The 25,590-nt window shown below is 47.2% G+C and overlaps 1 protein-coding gene across 5 annotated transcripts in view; it reads left to right on the forward strand.

Annotated features, from left to right (window-relative positions):
* The first annotated feature begins 7,885 nt into the window (after positions 1 to 7,885).
* Positions 7,886 to 25,590, forward strand: part of Iqsec1 (IQ motif and Sec7 domain ArfGEF 1) — a 334,707-nt gene continuing 317,002 nt past the window's right edge. For all 5 annotated transcript variants that reach the window (XM_036182942.1, XM_036182943.1, XM_036182936.1 and 2 more), the window contains exon 1: positions 7,886 to 8,204. In XM_036182942.1, the coding sequence (XP_036038835.1) occupies positions 7,945 to 8,204 (260 nt within the window). In that variant the 5' untranslated portion in view covers positions 7,886 to 7,944. The remainder of the gene's footprint in view (positions 8,205 to 25,590) is intronic.

Here is a 25,590-nt window from a genome sequence, read left to right on the forward strand (position 1 = left end):
TTGGACAGAGTCCTTTCTTTGGTCATGTTGGTGCCCCAGTGGGTGAAGGTTTCCATGCTTCTGCCTCCCTATCAACACCTGCTGTTGCCTGTAGTTTTAGTTCTTGTCAACCTGCAGTAGGCATGGGTATCTTATGACTTAGCTCATACTAGTGATGGCCAGCCATGCCAAGCATCCATGCCACTGTCTCTTCCTTTGAGAAATACCTCTTTAGTTACTTTGCTTATTTTTAGATTGGGTTGTCTGTTGTAGAATATTATTTTAAGATGTGTTACATTTGTTTATGCTGTGGAACATTTGTTTAATGATGCAAAGATGTGTTGTAATCCTTTATGTTGCATTTATTTAACTCTGTGAAGCTGTGTTACTTTGCCTGACTAAAATACCTGACTGGTTTCATAAAGAACTGAGTGGTCAATAGCTAGGCAGAGAAAGGATAGTTGGGGCTGGCAGGCAGAGAGAATAAATAGAAGGAGAAATCTGGGAGGAGAGAGAGGATCAAGGAACAAGAAAGAGGAGGGGGGAAGACTCCAGGGGTCAGCCAGCTACACAGCAAGCCACGGAGTGAAAAGTAAAGAAAGATATACAGAAATAGAGAAAGATAAAAGCCCAGAGGCAAAAGGTAGATGGGATAATTTAAAATTAAGAAAAGCTGGCTAGAAAAAAGCCAAGCTAAGGCTGGGTATTTATAAGTAATAATAAGGCTTTGTGTGTGATTTATTTGGGAGTTGGGTTGCAGGCCCCCAGAAGAGCAGAGTAAAGAGTAAAAAAACAAAACAACAACAACAAAAAAAACAAAAAGCAAACAAACAAAAAAACCAAAAAACAAGCAACAGTTGTCTATTTTTTTAAATGGTTTATTAGCTAGGTATAATGGCACAACCTTTAATCCTAGTACTAGGGAGGCAGTCAAGAGGATCTCTGTGAATTAAAGGCCAGCCTGGTCTATATAGTGAGTTCCAGGACAGCCAGAGCTACATAGTGTGACCCTGTCTAAAAAAACAAAAAGTTTTATTTACGTTTATTTTTTTGTGTGTAAGAGTGTTGCCTGCATATATGTATGTATGTGTACTGTGTGCATGCCTGGTACTCAGGAGGCCATAAGAGGGCCTCAGATCCCATAAAGCTGGAATCATAGGACATGGGTGCTAGGAACTGAATTTGGGTCCTCTGGAAGGGCAGCAACTGCTCTTAACCTCTGAGATGTCACTTCAGCCCCCTTTTACTCATTCTTTAATTAAGCTGTTTATATTACTATTAGGTTAAGGTTCTGTAAATAATCTACATGCAAAGAATCTGTCGAATATATAGTTCAAAAGTATTTTCTTCAAGGCTGTGGTTTGCCATTTCCTTCCTTCCTTCCTGTCTGTCTATCTGTCTATCTATCTGTCTATCTATCTATCTATCTATCTATCTATCTATCTATCTATCTATCTATCTATCTATCTTTTTAGTGAGCTTCCATTGTGTTGCCCTGGCTCGGCTTGGACTTTAGCTTTTTTGACATCAGCTTCCTGAGTAGCTGAGATACAAGTATGCGCCACTAGATCCGGTTACCTTTTCCTTTCCTTTAAGTTTTCTTTTTCCTTTTTTTTTTTTTTTTTGTTATGTGTGTGTGGGGGGTGAGGTGTGTGTGTTGGGGGGGGGTGGGTTTAAGTATGTGAGTACAGATGCCTGAGGAGGCCAAGCAGATTTCAGATCCCTTGGAGCTGGATTGATAAGCAGTTGTGATCTGCCCGACGTGAGTGCTAGGACCTGAACTTACTGCTGAGCTGTCTCTCCAGCCCTCTTTCCCTTTTTCTAGCAGCATCTTTTAAAGAACAAAGTTCGTTTTTGTGAGAGTTCAAGTTATTGATTTTTTTCCTTTAAAAATGTGTTTCCTGTGGTGCGTGCTTTTGATGCTGTTTGTCATTGCCAAACTCAAGGTCATTATGATCTTCTCTTATTTTTGTCTAGAAGTTTTATATGCTTGCCATATATGTTCAGGTCCATGATATAATTTAAGTTAAGCTTTATAGAAGGTGAGATGGCTGGGTCATTCTTCAGCACAAATTTCAACATCTGAGGAGCGAATTCCCTTTCTCTTGGTTGGCTGAAAGCCTCTTTGTGAGAGCTTGATCGGATTGGCAGGCACAGATCTACTTCTGGATGGGCTTCTGTGTTCTTAATTTATGCTCTATCTTCACACTCTTCGTGATTATCCTTGCTTACTATAAATCTTAAAGTCAGGTACTGTGGAGTCCTCTAACTTCTTTACTTTTGGCAGTTCGGGAGTGTAGTTTTTGTCACAGGAGATTTGTTCACACTGAGACTCTGAGACTGACAATAAAGTTAAACCTTGAATCAGAGAGCAGAGTCAACATTCAGCTGGCCACAGTTAGCCATAGAGATGTTGGAGGACTCAGTGAGCTGGACAGAGAGATGCACAAGATGTAGTAGGGAGGGATGTAGAGATTCTCAGGTGTTTTAGATCTGGGAAATGTGGAGAGTAGAGTCAGACCATCATTTTCTCTGCTGCTCTTTGGATTTGTCGGAATTTTGTCCCAATTTCTGACTCCTGAGTTTTTATTAATAATAGAATAATTTAGAGAAATGCATCAAGTTTGTATTAGATAGGACTCTCCTCCATGTCAATATCCATTGACATTATCCACAATCATTGAGATGACCAGAATGTTTTTCACCAGATTTCCAAATGTCTTGGTTAAGGACCATAGCATCCTTCTTCCAAAAGAGAATCACTTATTTAAAGGAAGGCTAGCATCAGCAACATTAAGTGAGACAAAAACAGAGCCAGCCTTTCCAGGTTCTGAGGAAATAGATTTTTAATCTGGAATTCCATACCTAGCCAAACTATCAATCAAATAGAAATGCAAAATAAATACTTTCAGACACATAAGGACTCAAAGACCTTCTTATAGGCTATCTTTGGGAAAACTGCTTGGGGATGTACATTGCAAAGTAGACAATGAATTCAAGAAAGAGTACACAGGATCCAAGAAATAGTGGACCCAATCCAGAAGCATAATGCCAAGAAATCCCCAGTGAACCACATAAAGGCCCAGGAAGCAGCCAGCACAAGTTCTAGCTGTGAGCCAGAGAGCTCCCAGAAGATTTTAAAGGTGAAATATGTGTTTCCACAACACATGTAGTATTGAAAGAATGGATGCCCTCTCTGAGAAGCTATGTGTTAATAAAAATTAATAAATTATTAAGAACAATCCATTCCCTTTGTCATCTCCAAAGTCTTGTTACCTTTTTTCCCTTTGGCTTGCTTACAGCTCCACTTACATCCCCCCCCCCCCGCCTTGCTTCAGTTCAGTATACACCACTTGGCCTTTAATTTGCTCAATTCTAACACTGAAAAACAAAGTTATCAGTGTCTCAGATTTTAGAATCTGTGCTCAAAGCAGGAGGACCTTAACTGGAATCATAGTGTGGAATTCTCATCCTATAAATCTTAACAAGAACAAGTGAAGGTGTGAAGGTAAAGATGGGAGAGTGGGCAAAGATAGATACCTCTGGTGACTCCAGAGGTAGAGCTGGCTGTCCAGGCTCTTCTAGGAGTGCTCTTGGATGTGGTACCTGCTAAGGATGGAGGGAGATGTGCTGATTGTGCTGAGCTGGTGCACACCCTGAAGAGGCCTCTGGTAATCCTCCTAGAAGCATTGAAGCTGGCATGACCCCACAGCATATTGAGGCAAGAGGGCCTGACTGTGGAACTCTGTATGAACCAGTTCTGGAATGAGAGTCACCTAGGAAGATAGAAACATGCCAATTCCAAGTGAGGCCTGTCATCATAGGGCAATTTCCCAAGGGAATCTGAGTTTTGAGCCATCAGCTGCCTGCCAGCATGTATCATGGCAAGGGCTTTGTCCTAAAGTGCAATCCACCATTGGGCAGCCACAGCAGCTAGTACAGCATGCTCGTGGGACACTAAAGACTCTGCTCCTTCCCTTGTGCACTGTGGAATTTAAGCAAGGGACAGTGTCTGACTGGATAGCTCTGTTTTATTTGGTTCTTCATAATAAAACCCCTCTGCTTTATCCTCACTTATCTGACCTGCTGTTCTGTTCATCTAAGTGTCTAGGTCAAGGGCAATGGCATTGAGGGAACTCACAGAGATAGCTGGTAGCTGAGTCTAGACTCTAGAAACAGGTCTGTGAACTCTGCAATTTGCTGTCCAGCAGTGAGGATCAAAGCTAGAGAGATTAAAGGATGTGGCAACAGACAGGGTAGCCAGTGGGTTGTGCTTGGGCATCTTGCCTAGCAAGGTCTGCATGCAGCATGGTGTGGAAATGTTTCAGGTCTCTTGATCTGAGAGGCGCTGATGGGATGTGTCCAGCCTGGAGCAGATCAGGAGTTGGAGTGGAGATCTTTATAGCTCCAATCTTGGTTCAAGCTTCCTTGGTCCCAAAGGGAAGCTCTCTGCTCACATGTTGTTGTTAGGACCAGGTTTTCGTTGACTCTTATGATGGTACAGTGCTGTCAGAACACCCTGTATGTCTCCTGTACTACAAGTGGCTGGGTGTGCTTAAGCTGGCTCATGCTTGCTGTGGGTAGTACCTGTGCCCATGTCCCAGGTGTACGTTTAGTCCCTGAGCTCAATTCATAGTTTCAAGTCAGCCATAATGGGAATATTTACATAACAAAGGTGGGCTTTTTTTGGCTATTAAGTGTTTAGCTAGTGGGAAGTGTTGTTTGGCTATTAAATGCTCACTAGATTGTCATTACTCTCCTCCAAGATGGTCTCGTGCTTTGGGAGTCCAGTCCATAATGAAACTTATGTGCTCTTGATAAGAAATTAAGATATCTAGACAGCAACAGTGGAACAGCAAGCCCCCCAAGGCTCTTCTGAGGACAGGCCCCATATGACCTCCCCCTTACATGTTGCTTGTTACTTGTTTACTCTATCTCCACTAGAAAACACCAAGAAAGCAGGGCCATGTCTGTCCTGCTCTGCACCCCCAGATTCTAGCCAGAGTTGACACCAAGGAACATTTGCTAGGTAAATGGCTGGCTGATGCCCTTTGACAAAGAGGCATCCCCTCCATGGTAGGGCAGACTTTGTTCCTGGGAGTTTGTTCCTGTGTGAGCTAGGATAATGGAATCTGTGCCCCCCTTGAAGATGTCGGCCTCTTCTGTCACCTCCCTGTGTACTTCTTCCCTTAGTGCAGGGGACCTAGAGAAGGTCAGGATCCCACAGAGAATTGGTGTGTGGCCAGCTGCCTCCCCTTAAGATCCCTGAAGCAGTTAACAACTTCTGCTCTGATCATGCCTAGAAGGCTCCTGATTTGTCAGTCTGTGTTACATCTGAAGTATAGCAGGGTAAGTCTCAGAGAACAAGCAGGTAGTGAAGAGATAGAAATGTGAGGTCAGCTCCCAAAAGAACTGTTGTCAGGATGTACCGAAGTGGGGAAGCCATGTGGGCACTGGGCATAGGGGCACTGTTCCTTCCTCCATGGTTCCTCTCTGATCTGTGCCAGGATTTAGAGTTTGAAATCCTTTCACCCCCAAACACTGGTAGAGATACAAGCATGACTCCAAGGTCAGATCTCCCTTAAGATGGAGTGAAGCCTGGGCCATCTTTTGGAGACACTCTTGATATATCAGAACATAATTGCAAAAGTATTAGCATATTTTAAATGTAAAAATCAAAACATTAAACACTTTAGATATACAAATGGGATATAGCATGATATTACTTTTCACAAGACAATTACAAGATTTACAAAGATAACATGAATTTTTTGGAGCATATCAAATAGCTTAGTAACAAGGGACAACATGAAAGTTTTCATTTCCAGTCATGTGTACATTGCATCATCCTGAGAGAAAAGTCCTTGGTGATTTTGAGGACCCCAGGGGATCCCTACTATCTTTCTCTCCCTCTCTGTAAGCATGCCCAGGGAATTCCTAAGGAGGGTTTAAAGGGATAGCAACAAACATGAGTTAGTGGAGCCAGTGTAATGTCAGCCTTGACAAAAGCAATGCCCTCAAAATGTAGATAATAAAGTTTTAGAAACTTTGGAGATGTAGTTAAGGCTTTACCCAGAGGCAAATTAATAGCCTTAAAGGCATTTGCTAGAAAACAAGAAACAATGGCAACAACCCTTAACAAACAAGAAGACAAAACATAAATAAATTTAGTCCAGAGAAATCTGGGATATGAAAATTATGAAGATTCCAACAATCAAGAATAGTAGTAAGCCCGAGGAAACGGAGACTCAGAGACAAGGTAAATTGCTGTAGGGTCTCAGTGCTTTCTGGCTACCTTTTTATTTTATTTTATTATGTGCATTAGTGTTTTTGTTTGTACCTGTGTAAGGGTGTCAGATTCCCTGGAAGTGGAGTTACAGAGAGTTGTGAGCTGCTGGGAATTGAACCGGGGTCCTCTAGAAAAGTAGACAGTGCTCTTAAGTGCTGAGCCAGATCCCCAGCCTTCTGGCTACCTTTTGACTGCACAAGGAAGGGGCAGTTTGTGAGACTATTGTCTGCTGCTACAAAACAAATCTTGTGTTTTAGCAGACTTGGGCCTTAAAATAGGCCAAACGTCTCATGAGTTACTTGTTTTTCTGTTCACACGACCTAAAATCATGGGCCAGTAGCGTGAAGATAGTTTTCTTCATTTTTTTTTAAAACCTTTATACATCAGAGGGGCTGGCAAGAGTCGACAGCAAGTGCTGGGTTGGGGGTCTGTCTCCTGGCTGAAGAGCTGAGGGTCGAAGGTTGAGGGTCCTGGGGTTGGATGATGGGGGCTGAGCGACCAGAATGGAGAGCTAGAGCGCTAAGGAGCTTGGGGCCAAGGTGCTCAAGCACACTGAAAGCCACAGGTTTGAGGAGCTCGGAAAAAGACACCGGCCTGACAGGCTGAGGGGCGGGGCTGACCTGGGGCTAAGAAATTGAGGCCAGAGCCAGGACTTCTGACCTAGGAACTGAGGAAAAGGTTGAGGCTAATAGGAGGAGTACTGAGGAGAAGGACTAAGAGTGGGAGAAGCTGAGGGGCTGAGAGGGAGGGGCTGAGGCCATAACGGGGTGGAACTGAGGGAGGAGAGCTGATGAAGGGGCCCTGCTGAGGGTGAAGGGTTGAGGCGCCGAGGGGGCGTGGCTGAGCCCCGACGGGGTGGTGGTGGAGCCTTAGACGGCCTCCAGCTTAGACGCTGAGACTAAGGAGCCTAACGGAGGAGGGGCGGTACCCAGAGCCGAGGGGGCGGAGCTGAGACGCTTAGGGGCGGGGCTTAAGGGGCAAGCGGCTGAGAAAGTGTGGACTGAGTGAGAGGCTGAGGCGCCGAGAGGGCGGGGCTAAAGGACATGGGGGCGGGGGCGAAGGGCTGAGGGGCGGGGCTGAGGGCTTTACTGGACGGAGCTGAGGGGCCGAAGGGGCGGTGCTGAGGCTAAGGGACCAAGCTGAGGAAGCTGGGCTGAGGGACCAGAGGGTGAAGGGGCGGGGCTGAGGGACTTAGGGGGGGGGGCTGGGACTCGGATGCGGGGCTCGGGAGCCGTGGCTCCGAGTTGCCGAGGCCCTGAAGAACCGGGCGCGCGGGGTGGAGAGGCGGGCCCGGCAGGCGGCGCCCTCCCTCACAGGCGCCTCCTCCCTCTACGAGCTCGAGGCTCCCGCTCCCCCTCGCGTCGCAGCCGGCACTTTGCAAACTCCTCGCCTGCCCGCGGCGGCCGCAGCTCCGCGCCCTGCCGGCCACTGCGCGTCGGTGGGGCAGCGGGCAGCGGGGTGGCGGCGGCGCGGGGGAGCGGGAGGCGCCGAGGCACAGGGCGTCCGCCGGGCGGAGGCGGGAGCCGAGGCGGAGCCGCGCCAGCCCCGCGCCGCCGCGCCCCCCGGGCCGAGCCCCGCTGCCGCGCCGCGCCTCCGTCCCCGCCGCGCAGCCATGGCTGCGCCGCCGCCGCCCCGCTGCCCGCTCGCCTGAGGCGCGGCCATCCGCCGCGGGGACCATGGCGAGCGCCGCCGAGCCCCCGGGCACGGCGGCCGAGTACCTGCAGGAGCTGACCCGGATCGTCGCGGCGCAGCAGGAGCTGCTGGCGCAACGGCGGCGGCGCATCGAGGAGCTGGAGCGCCAAGTGGCGCGGCTGAGCCGCGAGAACGCCGGCCTGCTGGAACGGCACCGGCGACACCTGGCCGCGTGCGCTCGGCGCCCGGACCCGGGCCCTTCGCCGCTCGGCGCCATCCCCGAGCTCGGCAGCCGCCGCGACAAGTAAGTGCAGAGCGGCCGAGCGGGCGTGCCGGGGTGCGCGAACTTCTCAGGGGGCCGTGGAGTGAGTCCCTCGGTCGGAGCCAGGCGCACCCGGGACCTCCCGGAGCTGCCATCCGGCCTGGCCTCGCCGCGCGGCTGTCGCGTGCAGCGCCCGCCCGCCCGGGGCCGCCTGGGCCACTCTTGCTTAGTGCTCTTCACACCGACCCTGCGCCGTCCAGCCTCGGGGCTTCGTCCTTTCCCCCCCTTTACCCCCCAAGACACTAATTCCCCCGCCTCGACCTGAGATTACCCTGGCTATTTCGGACCGAGGATTAGGGAGACGCCGAGGAAGCACAGCCCCGCCACCCTGGCCCCTGGCGTCCCGGGAGCTCCAGCCTTGCAGCAGCTTCGCCGCCTCTGGGTGCTGGTGCCGAAGCCCTGCTGGCAGTCTTCGGTGCCCATCTGGGCGGGGCTCGGGCTCCAGGCTAGGGACTTAGGTGACGCTGGGGTGGAGTTGCTGCGTTTGCGGCTAGCTCTCCTCTGCCTACCCCTTCTGCGGCAGCCTTTGGGACTGCCAGGGGTCGACTAGAAAAAGTGTGCGATGTGGTCAGTAGCTCTAGAACAAGCGACCTGAAAGGCTTTGGGCATGCCGTGCTGGAGAGGGAGTTAGGCTGACTCCAGAGAGGGGGTCTGATTCCCTGGAGTGGGAATCCAGGCCCTGGAGACCGGTTTCCTCCCCACTCAGGTCGGGCTACATCCTGCCATGGACATGGGACAGAAAGCCCGCTACAGCCTGCTTGGGGCACTAGTTTGTAGGCATGTATGGAAGGGTTGGTCCACTCTTTGAAAAAGGAGAGTTGTGTGGGGGTGAGTGGGGTCTGAGGAACCAGTGTATGGCTGAATTCTGTGGCTCTTTAGCTTCTTCAACGAGGTAAGGGATTTGTGATCAGCTCCTAACGGGTGTCACTGACACAGAGCCCCTCTTGCCACTCCAGAGCACAGAGGGGGAGTGCTTAGCTCTGAGGCTTTTCATTAGTCCCTTTCACAGATGCTGTGGATCAGCTCATGCTGGATGCAAGGACAGAGAGAAAAGTCTGGGCTGCTGAAATGAAGTCCCTCACAGCTTGGGGAGGTGGCATCAGGGTAGGGACACACATTCCTGTTTTGATAGGGAACAGTGACACACGTTGGCCAACTGATGCCTCACAACACTATCCCCGGAGATATAGTCCTTTTTTCCCCTTCAAAGTCACCCCTACTGACCAAGTGGAGTACGTGGTGGACAGGAGAACTCAGAGGGGCAGAGGTTTCTTCCCCTGCTTTGGGGAATCTCCATTGTCCATCCAGACAGTGGTCTTGGCTGAGGAGGTCAAGGGGTGCAAATGCTGAGATTTTAGTTCCGAAGCTCACAGCTTTAGGACCATCTGGTGTTTCCCCTACTGGAGGCACAGACAGACAAAGCCTGTGTCACCTCAAAAAAGTATAGTGTCACTTTTAAGGAAAGCAAATGGCAGCACAGTTCTTGCTGTATGTTCTAGGTCCAAGGCAGCTTGCAAATGCATACTAGGAGCCTGGACTTCTTTGCTGACTGTAGATTCTGACCCAGCAGGTCTTGGGCATGCTGAAGAATCTACTTCTCTCACAAGATCTGGGACATTGTATGTTGCTGGCATGTAGACCCCATGATAATGAGCGAGTGTCTGTGAGGAATGGGGATAGGAAAAGGAACAGGAGCTTCCCTTCAAGACAGAGCACACTAGCCCTGCTTTCCTGCCTGAAACTCATTTCCTGGCCTTTTGGAAAAAGGAATGCCAATTCCTTCCTGTTCTGGCAGGAGATAGCCCATATCCTCTAGTTCTGTGGTATGGTATTTAACTGTTTTGTGTGCTTAGGACTCTGGGACACTAGGGACTGCTTTTCCAAACATAGATTAGTTGTGTCAGGGGTTATGTGAATAAAGCGATTGATGTGAAGGAGTGTGTGATGAGTAATGCCCCCGGAGAGCTTTTATTAAGTACCTGTTGTATGTAGAACCATCAGAGATAATATTTGGAGATATAGGAAGAACCACAGAAAATAAGAGATTAAATAATGCTACATAAAGAAAATAATGTGGGTAGATGAATTTGGGACTAAGGCCCAGCTCTGCACATCCCAGCTGGTGACTGTGGGACAGGTCACACCACCTTTCCTTGTCTCAGCTTTTCTTAAATGCATACAGAGCAGGAACTGGCCTAACTGCCTCCCGTTTTTCTGGAAGGTAACAGGCAGAAAGGAAACCAGCATCCTGTAGGTGCTTCATGCACGCTAGATTCTTCCCATGTCTGTCAGTTTCTCATTTCTTTGGATCCCATGAGCCCAGGCAGGAGGTGGGAACTCAAAGGCTAGGTGCAGGAGATGTGCAATGGGGAATATGGAACTGTGAGGGAAGGGTTGCTGAAACTGACAACTGTAATTGAGCCTGAGTTTCCAGAGGTGACAGAGAAGTACAAGGCCACAGTTTTGGGGGGATGGAGCTGGGGGACTAGGCTCTGCTATTCCCTGCCTTTGGGCATTGATGATGCCAATCCCAGGCTTCCCTTTCTGCATAGAGTGTAAGAGAGGGGCTGACAAGCGTGCTGGCTGAGCATTTTCTAAGTAGCTGGGAGCCACTGCAGCATTCATTAGGAGCTTCCTGCTCACTACATAGATGAGCTTCAGTGGTCCATTGCTTGCCCCAAGACAAGAGTGATCTTGATAATCACCTCACCAGGCACAAGATGCCTGGACATTCTAGAATCGTTTAATCCCAGAAACCCTTAAGCTCTTTCTCCGAGGGGTTTCTTGCATTTCTTGACCGCTAGACCAAGGGTCATCATTGATTCCCAGCATTGGGGGAGAAGATTAAAACAGGGAAGAAATCCAGTCATTCATGGTTCCTTTGCTAGCCCGGGAGTTGTTTCTGTTGTTATTGATGTTGATTTTTCCCTGTTATCAGCATTCATATGCAGTGTTCAGTCAGCTACATTCTAATGATCCATTTCTAGAACCACAATCCCCTCACTAGAATTTGGATACCTAGTGGGTGCTCAGAGTAGATTGTTTGAATGGATAAGGCCAGGGAGAAGAAGGGTGATTGGAACCATCCTGTAACAGGTACTGATGAATATATTGAACCAAGTTTAGGAGAGCATGACGATATTCCCGAAGGTTTTGCTGTGTGCTCATACCTCATGCATCATCACTCCTATCAGGCAGAGACAGTTGCTGCTCTCATTGTACAGATGTGAGACCTAGGCTCCAAGTGATGACATGCCCCGTTTAAGCTCTGCTATCTTGTTGTAAGCCAGTGTTGGATCACACACTGTCGCCTGGGTCCTGATCTTGCTCACCTACTGCCTGCCTTTCCGACTGTGGAATGATCAGAACACCTCTCAGGATTCTTTTTGGCTTCTGGCCAGTGCTTGAGGGAGCCCAGCATGTGTGGATCCCTTCTGCCCTATGGAATCTCATCACCAAGGCAGCACTTTTGGTGGTGGTTGTACAAAGGAGCAAGGATGGAAGAAGGTGACCCCCTTTTAGCCTTTGATCCTCTGAAGTTTCTTGGCAGAAGTAAACATAGGCCTTAAGTGGCTGGGGAGAGGTCCAGTGGAGCTGCCTCTTCCGCCTTCTCATCTGCTCCAGCCCTCAAGGGCTGTCACATCACACATCACTCTGAGAGGACGTTTTTTTTTTTTTTTTTTTTTTTTCTGAAGCTCTGAATTGGTGACTCACTCTGGGGGAGGTTTTCAGTGGCATTCAGTGTCTGTTGACTTAACAAACAAAGTGCTCTTCCTGGGCTTGTGGTGACATTAACCATGATGATGGTGCTTCATTTGAGGGGCATGCTCAAGGGTGGCCGTGGAAGAGGGGGTGGCAATATAAAACTGGATTGCCCTAACTGGCAGCAGGCAGATGACACAGAAAGTCCTACTGAGGATGGTCCTGGCAAGGAGACTTGGAGTTGTGTTATTCCTCAAAGTGGCCTGGAAGTACCAAAACTGGGTTGTAGGGGCCAGGGAGCAGAATGCTCTTATGTGCGAATTCCTTTCTCCCTCTGAGCAACGAGGGAGACTGGGAGAGGCTGGGAGGGCCTTTTCTCCTCATCTGTGACTTAGGGCTAAGAAACTGTTGACCGGAAACACTGTGCTTATGTTTCCATTAAATAATATTCTTGTTCTCCCAGCTGAGATAAAGCCTGTATCCAGTGCTGGGAAGATATCCCTCTGTCAGGAACAAACTGCACCACACTTTGGGACACTTGTCCTAGTTGGACAAAATGTATTAAACTGTAAGGGAGCAGGGTGAGCCATTCTTATTTTTCCAGCAGATGGTAGAGTCCGCAGAAAGATGAGGGAGTGTTTCTCTGAAGCTCTCTCCCAGCCGTCTGACAAGCTAAGCAAATTATTATTTTACAACCCAGAAAATAAATCAGGGAATGCTTCTTTATCTAGCTGGAGCCAAGGAAAACAGTGAGCAGTGCAGTGTGTGAAGTGCAGTCAGGGGCTGTTGGTGTTTTCGACGTACGTCCTGGATACAGGCAACTGTGCCTGCAGAAACCTCAACCCCAGGGATTTGCCATGGAGGGGGAAGTGTAAGCACTTGGCCACAGGAGTCAGGCATTCGAGGACATCCACATGTTTTGTCATCAGGATGGCTACTTGTCAGTTATTTTGTCTCTGATGTTGTTTTGACAGCTGATTGGGTTGTTTGTGCTGTTTTATTTTTTTATGGAAGAGCAACACTTGGCTTAACTTGGGAAGTACATTGTGTTGTGCTTGTCAGGGTGTCAACTGGAATAATTACCACTGAGCCACCAGAGAAACAAACATAGACAAACTGAGAGTTTGGCAAGAACTAGAATTCGAAAAGGTGAAACTGACCTATCTGAAATGGAGTAAGAGCTACTGATGTGGTCATGAGACCATCTGAGTTCAGTGGGTCTCCTGCTTTCTGCCCCTGACCCAGTATAGACACAGGTCAGGCTGCTGCCCATATCTCCCCAACTGTGGGCTAAGTGTGACTGAGTGACACAGATGGAATTCCTGTGTAGCAGATCTTCTCTGTGGAGCTGATAACTTAGAATTATGTAGAGTGCACTGTTCAGTATTACATATGGAAAAGACCTCTGTTTTCATCAATAAAGCATGGCAGCTTTAATGATGCAATGCCCCATGTGACCCTAATTGTCCTAGGCTTTTTCTGGGGACCTTTAAGGGTTTCTCATGACTAGTCCCTGGATAGTTAGCCCTCTTCTAGCAGTGGGTTAGACGATCTAGCCCCTGCTGTATATATTTTCTAGTGGCTCAAACTTTGTAAGTCCCAGCCTTTTTAAGTCAATCCCAGGACAAATGAGAGTAACCATTTCTATAGGAAGAGACCAGACATATGAACTGCCTGTGGTATCTGCCACTGAGGACTCAGTAGGTAGTAGCTTTGGAGCAGGGTTAACTAGGTCATTGAAATTGCTTTTGAGGATTGTTTAGACCCAGCATTTTCAAACATAGAAAAGTAGAAGGAATCATGCAGAGCAGAACAACACTTCCCCTTCCTTCCCTCCAGGTTCTGCAATTAAAGTTTTTCAATATTTGCTTTATTCCATACCTCTGTACCCTTGAGGGTGCTTGGAAGCACATGGATGGGGAGTGAACATTTATGGAGTGCCTGCTGTGTCCCAGGGATGGGGCTCAGTAAAACAGACATGTGATTGCCACTTCCTCTATTTATGTTCCTGGGCCACACAGGTAGGTGGGATTCTTGTCCTCTGTTAAGGCAGCTTCCTTACTTCCTCCACTTGGAAACACGATCAGGGATAGAGCTTGGAATAGGCAATGGGGCCAAGCAGTGTGCAGGCCCAGAGTATGTGAAGTAAGTGGTCAGTTGCCTTTGGACATCGACAGGCTTCTGGCAGGAGGTGTCACTTGAGCTAGGGCAAGAGAGGAGGAAGAGATTGTCAAGTAGGTGAGACAGAACACATACCACACTTGTATTCATAGAGTGTTTGGGGGTGACAGGTGCCCTGAGTGGCTGTGGTATGTTTATGAATGGGAACAGCTTGGCAGAAGAGACCAGACAAACACAGATAAGTCTGACAAAGTTATCTTGCTCAGGACCCAGATGTCAGACTGGCAGGGGCTAGGGAACAAAACTAGGTTAACCCTTTCCAAGTTGTGCCTTGTCTATGTCCTGGTTTAGAAATGTTTGTCTTTCTTTCCAGGAGGAGGACAGAGCTACAAAGAAACAGGAGAGAGGGGTTGTAGAGATTTTTTTAACAGTTAAGAGCACTTGCTACTCTTGCAGAGGGTTCAGTTCCCAACACCTACATGGTGATTCACAAACATCTGCAACTCCAGTTCCAGGGAATCTGACACCTTTGTCTGACCTCTAAGGGCATTAAGTATGTACATACATGCAGGCAAAACACTCATGCACACAAAATAAAATAAACAACTTTTTGTTGTTGTTGTTGTTTGAAACAGGGTTTCTTTGTGTAACAGCCCTTGCTGTCCTGACACTTGCTTTGTAGACCAGGCTGGCCTCGAACTCACAGAGATCTTCCTGCCTCTGCTTCCCAAGTGCTAGGACTAAAGATATGCACCACCACACCTGGCATATCTTTTTTTTTAAACAACTCTTTATAAGGAAAAGAAAAGAAAAAGAAAGGAGAGAAAATCTTGTTTGGCTCCTGACCTTAGAATGCACCAAATTATAACAAAACTATAACATTAACTAAGCCCTTTAGGTACTGTATATTGGGTGCTTGCTTGCTTGCTTTTTCCTTTTTCTTTTTCTTTTCATTTTCCTATTTATTTATTTATTTATTTATTTATTTATTCATTCATTCATTGCAACAGGGTCTTTTGTATCCTAGGCTGGCTTTGAACTCTTAATGTAGCCAAGGATGACCTTGAACTTCTGATTGTCTTCATATCCTGAGTGCTGAGACTAGAGGTGTACAGTTCTGTGGTCAAACTCATGGCTCTGTACAAGCTAGACAATCACTCTCCAAACTGATTCCATTTTGTAGATATGAAATCTCAAACTTTTTAGCAGTTTCCCCACCATCACCCAGTGACAAAGGCAGGAACTGCACCCAGTTCTGTTTGCCCATAGTACGCTTCACTGTACTGTGTGGCCTTGGAGCTGCTCATAGGTATATTCATTACAATGTGAAACATCTGAGGCCCTTCTAGTTGTGGTACAGTTCAACCACCCAGACTTTTGGCTTAAGGAGCTAGCATTAACTCCAGCTTTGTCATCCACCCAAGAGAGCAGTCATTTTAAATTTTGAACATCAGATTTGGTGTCTTAGTGCTACTTGGGTCACCTTGCAGAAATAATTTTGCCTCCAGGAGCCCCTATCCCTTCATGGCAAAACCACCTCAGTGGCAGTACCCAACTGGCAAGACTGCTGTGGGAAGCATGTGTGAACAGACGTGGGAAGAGTTCTCCAGTTGCTCAGCTAATACTGAACACTACTCTTTGAGTCACTTTGAATTTCTTTTCTACATATGTGTGTTTGCTAACCTTTTGGAAAGCTGTTGGTGAAGCAGACCATGCATTTTCATGTTTCATTCACATAAGGTATGTGGGGACATGTGGTTGTATGGGGGTTATGGAACCTACACCCTCTTCAGGCCTTGTCCTAAGCCTCCTTGTTGGAGGCACATTAGTGGATTGGATGTCTTGACTGCTCTGTGTATTGCACCTCTGTGTATGTTGCACCTACAGAGAATCAAAGTCCTTGCTTGTCTCATGACTGGGCAGTCCATATCTGACTGTAGGTAGCATGGTTTGCTAAGGGTGGAAAATGATACTTCCTTGAGGGTGTTCTGGAACCAGCATGGCTGCTGGGTCCTCTCAGTGTTCTGCAGCTGGTTTGTGGCATATTCTGCCACATGGCCAAGGTGCTATGTGAGATTCTGCTGTTTCTACCAGCTTCATTGCTCAAATGATAAGACTGTGTTGGTGGCACTGTGGGGCAGCTGCAGGGACCTTTATGGGGATGAGATTTATGCATGGGCTGCAGAGGTCCATAAATAGCCTGTAGCTGAATGGTAACTGGTGGGATAACAAGTGTGGAAAACTCAGGGACAAATGCCAGAGAGGACCCAACCTTGAGCTCTACTATTTCCTGCTCCTGGGCATGTGCAATGAATCTCTCTGAACCTCAGTATCCTTATCTTTTCTCTGGGACAGTGATAACTGGACCCTCCTCTCAGGGTTGCCTCCAGCAGGGAATGTACCTGATTTGGTTGAGGCATAGGGAAGGGACCAGTGTGTGAGGGGGATAGCTTGAGATGGGAGGGTGAACAGGTGGGGTGAGAGAAGAGGGTAGTGGGGCAAAGTGAGCAGGGCCATGCAGATCCAGTAGAGACCTTGGCTTTAATCTGAGGAAGACAAGAGACCTTAAATGAACTTAAACATTGAGAGGACCTTTGGATCCTGGGCAGACAGGGACAGTGAGACTGGCTACAGTGAGTGCTGCAGGACATAGAAATGGCCCAGGTGGTTCTGGGAGGGGTGGGAGGGGTACATATGTTTTGGATAAAGGCATGTGATTCCCTGCTATCTCTCCACCCACGACATTCTTCTTCCCAGATGGGGAGGAGAAAGAACAACTCATCCAAGAGAAAGTTTCCAGATGGGAGGTTGCCATTTGGGGCCTTGTTGCCTGCAGTGGCTTTTGGAATAGTGAGTGAGGGGGCTGGTGACATCCCTGGAGCTACTTCCAATTCTTGGTACCCAGAGGAGCTTCATTTACCCACCTCTTGAGAGGTGCAGCTCAAGCAGGGTTGCTTGCTCTCCTTAGCCTGGCAGGGGCTTTGAGGTGGCTCTTAGATGAGTTCATGTGCAGGGAATGGGTAGCACTATGTCCAAGACATAGACTGTCACCAAGCTGCCCCTCTTCCATGAACAGGCCGTGTTTCCTCAGACCAGTGCTTTTGCCTTACTCTGGTTCTGATTTGTTTATTGTAAAACAAGACTACAGAACTTCACTTCCCTCCCGGTGGCAAATCTTTAGTGCACCAGAATGTACAGGAAGTCCAGGCTAACCTGTGTCACTGGTGTTCTTCCTTGGGTTGAGAAGCTTGTGTGCAACCCAAGTCACAAGGTTAGAAATAGATGATTAGAGTTGTAGGGTTCATCTGTTATCTATCTACTGCTTACCATTCTGCATATTTAATACAACAGAGTTTGAGTCAAATTCTTTGTAAGGCATACTGTCTTCATCTGGTTAGCCTTTAGTTACAGACTCTTTGCATGTTTTAAAGTGTCAGAGACTTAATGCTATTAAAGCTAAATGGATTCCCTAACTCCCCTCCCCCAAAGCAGAGCTATCTGGAATGCTCTGCTTCTCTCCTTTCACAACTCACCATATGTCTGGTTAGCCTTTCTGAGGCCTCTTTTTACCCAGTTCTAACTTTGTGGGGCCTCAAAGATTATCTCTGTGTGTATGTGTGGGGGGTGGTCTTTGGATATTTTTGAAGCCATAGGCTGGTTTCCTTGGCCTCCCTGGCACCTACAGTCACTGGGCTGAGGACTCAGCAGATGCCACTGTACTTGGCCTTTAACCAACAGTGTTTAATAGATGACCCAGCAGGGTACAGGGACTACCCTTAAGTGGGCATTCTTAGAGCCCACACTATCATACGGCTACATTTCCTTACTCAAAAATGGATTGAAAGGGGGCTAGAAAGGTGGTTTAGCAGCTAAGAGCTTCATTTGTAAAGGGTGTTTTAGAACTTAATAAAACTTATACCAGACAATAGTAACCAAAAGAGAAATAGAATGGCTACACCAGCCAGGCATGGTGGTGAACATCTTTAATCCCAGAGCTCAGGAGACAGAGGCAGGTAGATATCTGTGAGTTTGAGGCCAGCCTAGTCAACAAAATAAGCTCCAGTTCAGCCAGGACTACACAGTGAGAACCTGTCAAAAAATACACTAATAGCAAAAATTAATAAATTTTAAGAAAAAGTTTGCTACTGTGAATAAGGAAATTCTAAAGAGGGTCAGTCCCTCAGGAAGACATAACCATAACAAACAAACATGTGCTAAATAACAGAACCTCAAGATTCATGAAGCAAAAACTGACAGAAATAAACAAACAAATCAAGAATAATAGGCAAGAACATCAATACCTGGCTTTCGACAATGAATAGACCCAGATACAGAACACAGACTTCATCCTTACCTAGAGAGAATCAGGGCAGGGGCGGGAACTGGTCAAGGATGTTGGCAGGGAAACTCAGGCCCTGGGGGAGAAGCTGACAAACATGGATGCAGCTCTATGACAAACTATGTGGGCACAAGGGAACCAGCCCAGAAACTCTGTGGGAACAAGAACACATTGTCTTTGCTGTTCATATAATGGGGTCCCATCCTCAGCTTGTACTAGATCCCCCATCTATCTCTGCCTCTCTCTGTGTGTTTCTCTGTGTGTGTATAGCTGTATGTATTTGTGTGTGTGTGTGTGTGTGTGTGTGTGTGTGTGTGTGTGTGTGTGTGCAAGCCAGAGGCTAATATTGCATGTCTTCCTCAATCCCTTCTCCACCTTATTTTTTGGGGGCAGAATGGACTGGATCTCTCATTGACCCAGGAACTCACCATTTTAGCTGTTTCCACCTCCTCAGTCTGGGATTACAGGCATGTGTACTGCTTCTGACTAGTTTTTTTTTTTTTTAAATAGGTTACTATGGATCTGAATCCAGATCCTCATGCTTGCATGGCAGGCATGTTACTGACTGACCCATCTCTCTAGATCCTCATTAGATTTTAATGAATAGTTCGCAAATAAAGAGTCAATAATTCAATGAGTCAACCAGTCAGCCATCCACTTACTCTAGTCTATTTGTTACTGTGTAAGAAATTAAAATTTAGTCTTAAACCAAAACACCACTTTATTTTATCTCAAGATTTTTGAGTTCAGGTTTGGTCAAGACCTGGGTAGGCTATTTTTTCCCCTTTACTATCAAGGAAAGTTGCTCTGTAGTATTTAACTGGAGATGGGCTTGTCCAGAGGATAACCAAATGCCTTCACTCACATGCCTGATACCTGTAGAAGGGTTTAGAAAGCTGGGTTCAGCTGGAACCACTGACTGGAGTGTTCATATGAGGCCTCTCCAGTATGGTGGACTCTGGAGAGCCAGTCCAGGAAAAGAATGTTCTGAAAGGCTTAGGAGGGAGATGAGAGACTCCTTTTGACATACTCTTGAAAGTGAAGGTCACCTCTGCCAATTTTGTCATTCAACCAGGTGGAAAGCCAGCATAGATTCTCAGGCATGGGACTCAGCCCTGTTCTAGTTAGGGATACTGTTGCTGTGTTGAAACACCTTGATCAAAAGCAACTTGGGGAGCAAAGGGTTTATTTGGCTTACTCTTCCACATTACTGAAAGAGGTAAGAACAGGAACTCAAACAGGGCAGGCTTTGATGCAGGAGCTGATGCAGAGATGCCATAGAGGGGTGCTGCTTACTGTCTTACTCCTTGGGGATTGCTCAGCCTGCTTTCTTATAGAATCCAAGACCACCAGTCCAGGGTTAGCATTACCCACAGTGGGCTGAGCCCTCCCCCACTAAACACTAATTAAGAAAATGCTCCACCTTGCTTATATCCCCTTATGGAGGCATTTTCTTAATTGAGGTTCCTCTTCTCTGATGACTATACCTTCTGTCAAGTTGACATAAAACTAGCCAGCACAGCCTCCCTTTCATTGTGTCTTTTTTGTTGTTGTTGTTTTTTATTTTGTTTTGTTTTTTGAGACAGGGTTTCTCTGTGTAGCTTTGGAGCCTATCCTAGGACTCACTGTGTAGACCAGGCTGGCCTTGAACTCACAGAGATCTGCCTGCCTCCCAAGTGCTGGGATTAAAGGCGTGTTACTCTAACAAATTACCTGGGATAATCAGTTTAAGTAGAGAAAGGTTTATTGTGACTCACAGTTTTTCTGAGGTTTCAGCCCATAGTTGCTTGGCCCCATTGCTTTTGGGGTTGTGGTGAGGTAGAACACCATGGTTGTAGCATATGAGAAAGGAAGTTGTGTCATGTACCATGAGAGCTGGCAAGCTAAGTAGAGAGAAAGAGACTAGAGTCCTTCAGTATCCTTTGTGGATACTCTCAATGGCTTAGAGATCTCCCACTAGGCTTCACCTCTGAAAACCTTCCTCATGGGCTTAGAAGTCAAGTTCTTAACACATGGCCTTTGAGGGGCCTGTTGCAGATGTAGTTATGACAGTCACCAGAGAGGTTGGTGGTAAGTCTGAAGAGGCCAGTGTCCACGGGGCTGAGGATACTCCCCATGTCTCTGACCTGGCCTGTGTCCTGACTGAGGGCTGGCTAGGGCAGGCAGGATCCCTACCAGCCACTCCGAGAGTGCTTACCCATCTCATCTTCATCTCCCACACTCAGAGCTGTATTTTTAACTCCTGCCATATGGTGAAGCAGCCAAAACACCCAGGAGGGAGTCTGGGGAAAATCATATTCATGGATACAATGTTGATAACGTCAGCCATGAGGGTCCCTGTTCTCATTCCTGCCTCTTCCCTCCTGTTAACTCATCATGAGCAGCAGCATCCTGCTGGGCTGTCATTCTTCTAGGGACATAGGGAATGTCTTCAAGACCTCTGGCCTATCTGGTGGGCTCTGTGTTGGAGAGAGTGGTCACATGTGATAGTGGGGTTTTGTGTTTTTAGGGGCATGCTTTGGAGTGTACCAAATTGGGGCCTTCTGAGATGTAAACAGGCACCAAGTTGTGTCCTCCTCTTATTTCTCCCCTTCCTGCTCCCTTTTTCCATCTATTTGTTTCTTTATGTCTGCCTTGAATATTGCTGTCCTTGAGTCTTCTGAAAGTTGTGTTGCAAACCTAATCCCTGAGGATATATATGTTAATAGTGTTTGGAGTCATAGCCTTTGGGAGGTAATTAGAAGAGATCTTAAGAGTGGGACCCCATGATGGTTTTAGAGGCTTTGTAAGAAGTGGAGGAGACCCAAGTTAGAGTGTTGTTCTATTTCCCAAGTAGTATGCTCTGTCATGTCAATACAGCATTGTCCTGTACAAGCTTCTCATTATTATGTTCTTGGACACGCCAGCTTCCAGAACATGATCCTAATAAACCTCTATTCTTTATTAGCAATCCAGTTTAAGGCTTGCTGATAGCAACTGAAAAGAGACCAAGCTACAGATACACATATTGGCTGGCATGTTTCATCTTGCTCACAAACATGTACAAGGCAGAGTGGCCAAGTGATGGTTGATTTGTTCTATGCTTTCCCACATGACCAGAACTATCACTTGTCTCAGACATGTGCCGTTTTTTGTGCCTCACGCCATTCTCTGTCTAGAAGCCTCATCCCACACCCCCCCCCCCCCCCCCCGTTCTTGCTTTTTGAACCTTCTTGGAAGGACAGGTTCCCTATCTTAGCCTCTTTTCTGTTTGACACATTTTAGAATAAATCTCCTCTTTATATGTGTCCAGTTTACTCTTGTAGCCCTTGGTCCCTCTGGGAGCTTCCCAACTTCTCTTGCTCCTGTTTGCCTGCCTCTTCTCTCTCTGGGAGTAGAGACCAGTTATATCCTGTTCACCTCTGCGTGCCTACCCTTCAATTGCTTATGTTTAATGCAACATATTTTAAATATATTATGATTGTTTTGTGTGCAAGACCAAGGGTTTCCAAAGTGGTTCACAAATGCCCCTGGTGTGAATATGTAGTTGAGGAACAGGATAGAACCAGGCTAGAGTTCTGTTTCTGTGCTTATTTAGTCTCATTCTGCTGCTTGTTTTTGCTGGGTTCCTCAGTAATGTGTATGATGTCAGTGAAGTCATATCTTCATGTCATTTATAAATACATGAATTCATTTATCAGGTAGCATTTCTAAAAACTTCCCCTGTTTGTGGAATCTCATAAAAAAAATCCTATGGTTTGAGCAAGGCATATGGCACATGCCTTTAATCCCAGCACTCAGGAGGCAGAGACAGGCAAATATTTGCAAGTTCTAGGCCAGCCTGGTCTACATAGTGAGTTTCAGGTCAGCCAGGGCTACATAGTTAGATTCTGTCTCTAAAACAAAAACAAAAACAAAAGAGAAAAGAAAAAGACTGAAATATGATGTCTTGTATTCTACCCCCAGCATTGCAAAATGCTGTTCATAATAATATTAATAATAATAATAATAATAATAAGTCTTTGACTTTGATCATAGCTAAGTTTTAGCTGCTTCCATCTTCTTCCCAGCAGCTGCTTTTCTGGCTTGAGGTTTCATTAGGAGAAGGACTCCAGCACACATTGAGTACTGCCTATGTTAACTGAGTAGTGTTATCCACACAATCCCATTTTATATATGAGAAAATGGAGACCCAAAGAGGTGAAGCCTCCTTCCTGGTGGGGCTGGATGGAGGTGGTGCTGGTTTGTGTGACTCCAACCTAGTATTATTTGCATTCTTGCCATGTTTAGGGCCCACTGTACATCTGTGGTCAAGATTTTGGACTCTGCTTTGTAGCTGGGTGAGAGCTGAGTTCTATATCTAAGATTTCTTTAGAGGAAGGTCCTGCTGTCAGTGGTCTCCTGGCTTTTCTCAGTAGAGGCCCCCACCCCGTAACCTGAACCCCTGTGCAGGAGAGGTCAAGATCATGTCATTCCATTGAGGGGCTAACCCAGGGCACATGAACGGGTTGTGGGGACAGCTGATTCGCCACCTTTTCCCCGGATTTTCACTTACCACATGCTAGCAATTCCATCCTCTTCCACTGGAGACCAGGGAGATGGGGAAATAGTTGTTTCTTCATCATAATGAGAGTTTGTCTTCCTTGCATAGAATGTTTTTATTGTGAAATGTAATTTCTTTGATTCTTGTCTTAAGCTGGCCCTTCAGTTTGTCTTAGCCCTTTCTGCTGTTCTGTCAACCCTGTACTGTGTGACTTCTGAACCACAGTAGTTGGTTTCTTGCAATCCAGAAGCTAGATTAAGGCACTGACAGATTGGGTGTCTGGTAGCTCTGCTCTCTGGTTCACAGATGGTGACTTCTCCCTGTTCTCATGGCAGAAGGGACAAGGGAGGTCTCTAGGGCCTTTTGATAAAGCCACTAATTCTGTTTGCTGGTGGTCTGCTTTCTTGACCTATCACCAGCCCATTCTTAACTCCATCACCTAGAAAGTTAGGATTTCAGCATAAAATCTCAGACCATGGCAAAGCCCAACCTAATTGTCAGTTATGTAGATGAGAGTGGGGAGAGCTGGGATGCAGCCCATGGCCCGGCCTTCCTGCCCCTTGGCCTTGTTACATGGTGGGGAAGCAGGTGCTTCTTTGAGCCTGTCACCTGTGAGGGATGGGAAAGGAACTTGTTGGAACAGCCACCTAGGCTGTAGAGGCAAGGGGATGGAGAGAGAGAGAGAGAGAGAGAGAGAGAGAGAGAGAGAGAGAGAGAGAGAACCCCAGAGTCTCTGCTCCCACTTCTGTACTGTCCTTTGGGGACTCAGTCAGCTTGAACTGTGTGATCTTCATGTGACTGCCTTAGAGGGGTTGGTGTTTTACTTCTTCAGGTGTGGCACCTTCTGCCTAAGTTCATAGCTTTTCTCTCTGAATGATGCTGTTCTGGAACTTGACTGACACCAATCACTACCTCTCCCACATGGAGAGCTGGTTGGCTCTGCTGGCTCTGCACAACCTTCTTAGGTCCCCAGAGTCTCCTGGTTTAAAAAGCACATCCCTATCAGGATCTGGGTCTCAGAAGCCTGCAAGCTCACCCCACCTGAATGCTTAGTAGGCTGAGTTCTGCCTTCCACCTATGAAAGGTCAGGGCTTTGGTAGTTACATGTGTGGTTGGTCATTGGATATTTCCCAGTTAGGAGACCTCAGGGATGTCTCAGGCTCCTGTTCTGATTCCACTTTGAGGTGAAGGGCTGTGACATTGAACAGTGTCACTTCTTGGATCCTAATCTTCCAAGTGCAGTTTAGTTGAAACCAAATTGCTGAGGTGGGTGGGCATGCAGAGAGCTGTGACTGGAGGCTGGCTCCATCCTGAACAGCCCAGGAAGTGCTTCTTCATTTGGAATATGGTTATAAGAATATGGTGGCTCCCTGGCAGAGTCTGTAGTGTGCTGTGTATGCAGAAGAGACAGAGACATGGATAAAATTAGAGGCAGAGATGGAGAAAACTAGAGAGATAGAAGAGAGGTAGAGAAGGGGAAATGGAAAAGACCCAAAGAAATAGAGAGCTAGGAAAGGAAACAAGGAGAGAGGTCAAGGGAGAAGAGAAGGGAGAGGAGAGACAGAGATCTTAGATGGAGAGAAAGACAGAAAAGCAAGGAAAAGACAGAAGGATGTAGTCTGGGAGACAGGCTCTATAAAGGCAGAGCTTGACAGGCACCAGGCCCTGTGTCTGGGTTCACCCTCCTTCTTCCCCCTCCTCTCCTTACTTCCCCCATGCTGAATTCGTCATTAATGTATTCATGTATTCCTTCACCTAACAAGCCCTCTCAGAGCACCTCCAAGTGCCAGCCTTCTTGCAGGCTGAGGCTCCGTCAGTCCTCAGGGTGCCAGGCTGATGGGGCAGGAAGGAGGTGGGTGAGTGGGGAGGGGGTGCCAGGCACATGGCAGAAAATGCCACACATTTGAAGGTGATGCTTGTGCAGGTTCATTTTGACACTGGTGAGAATCTGTACAAGAATGAGTGAGACTTGGGTGGGATCAGAAGACATGGGCCTGATTTCCCTATGTGCTTCACTCTACTGTTTGCCCTGCTGCCTTGGTATGCCCATTCTGCCCCTATGTGGGTTACTCAAAAGCCTAAAGCATTCCACAGGCAGGGCTGGGCCTGCTGCTGCTTGGATTTGAAAACCAATTTGTGTTTCAAAAGAGGAAATGTGACAGGCAGTGAAGTGACAGGCAGTGAGCCTGAACCTGAGACTGGAAAAGAGGCAGAATGTGGCTGGCTTCACTTACTTGCTGGGGTCTGAGCAGTTTGGGTGTGCAAGAAAGCATGTTTTCAGCAGGCCTTGCAAAGGTCCCCCCACATGGCCCCTGCTACTGGCCTACTCAGAAGCAGAGCTTTGGGGCTATTTATATCCACTCCAGCAAATCTTTTGATCTTGATGATCCTGGGCAAAGCTTCTGTGGTGCTGGCTTTTGCATGCAGTCCTCCCAGAGTGACATGAGCAGGAAGAAAACACGATTCCAAGAGTGGCAAGGTTAGGAGGCTTCCTGTTCATACCCTAGCTTGAGACCTTAGAGTCTAGACAGCCAGCTCACATCCAGCCCTGTGTGACACTATCTTCCCAGTGTTTCTCTATCCTTCGGACAGGAGGACACTATCCAGAACTGACATTAGTTGAAAACCTACTATTTCTTAGCTATTTTACTCGTTTCCTCAAAGGAGGATTATTTTAGTTTTAA

Source organism: Onychomys torridus, chromosome 3 (assembly GCF_903995425.1).
Source record: "Onychomys torridus chromosome 3, mOncTor1.1, whole genome shotgun sequence".
Lineage (NCBI taxonomy): Eukaryota > Metazoa > Chordata > Mammalia > Rodentia > Cricetidae > Onychomys > Onychomys torridus.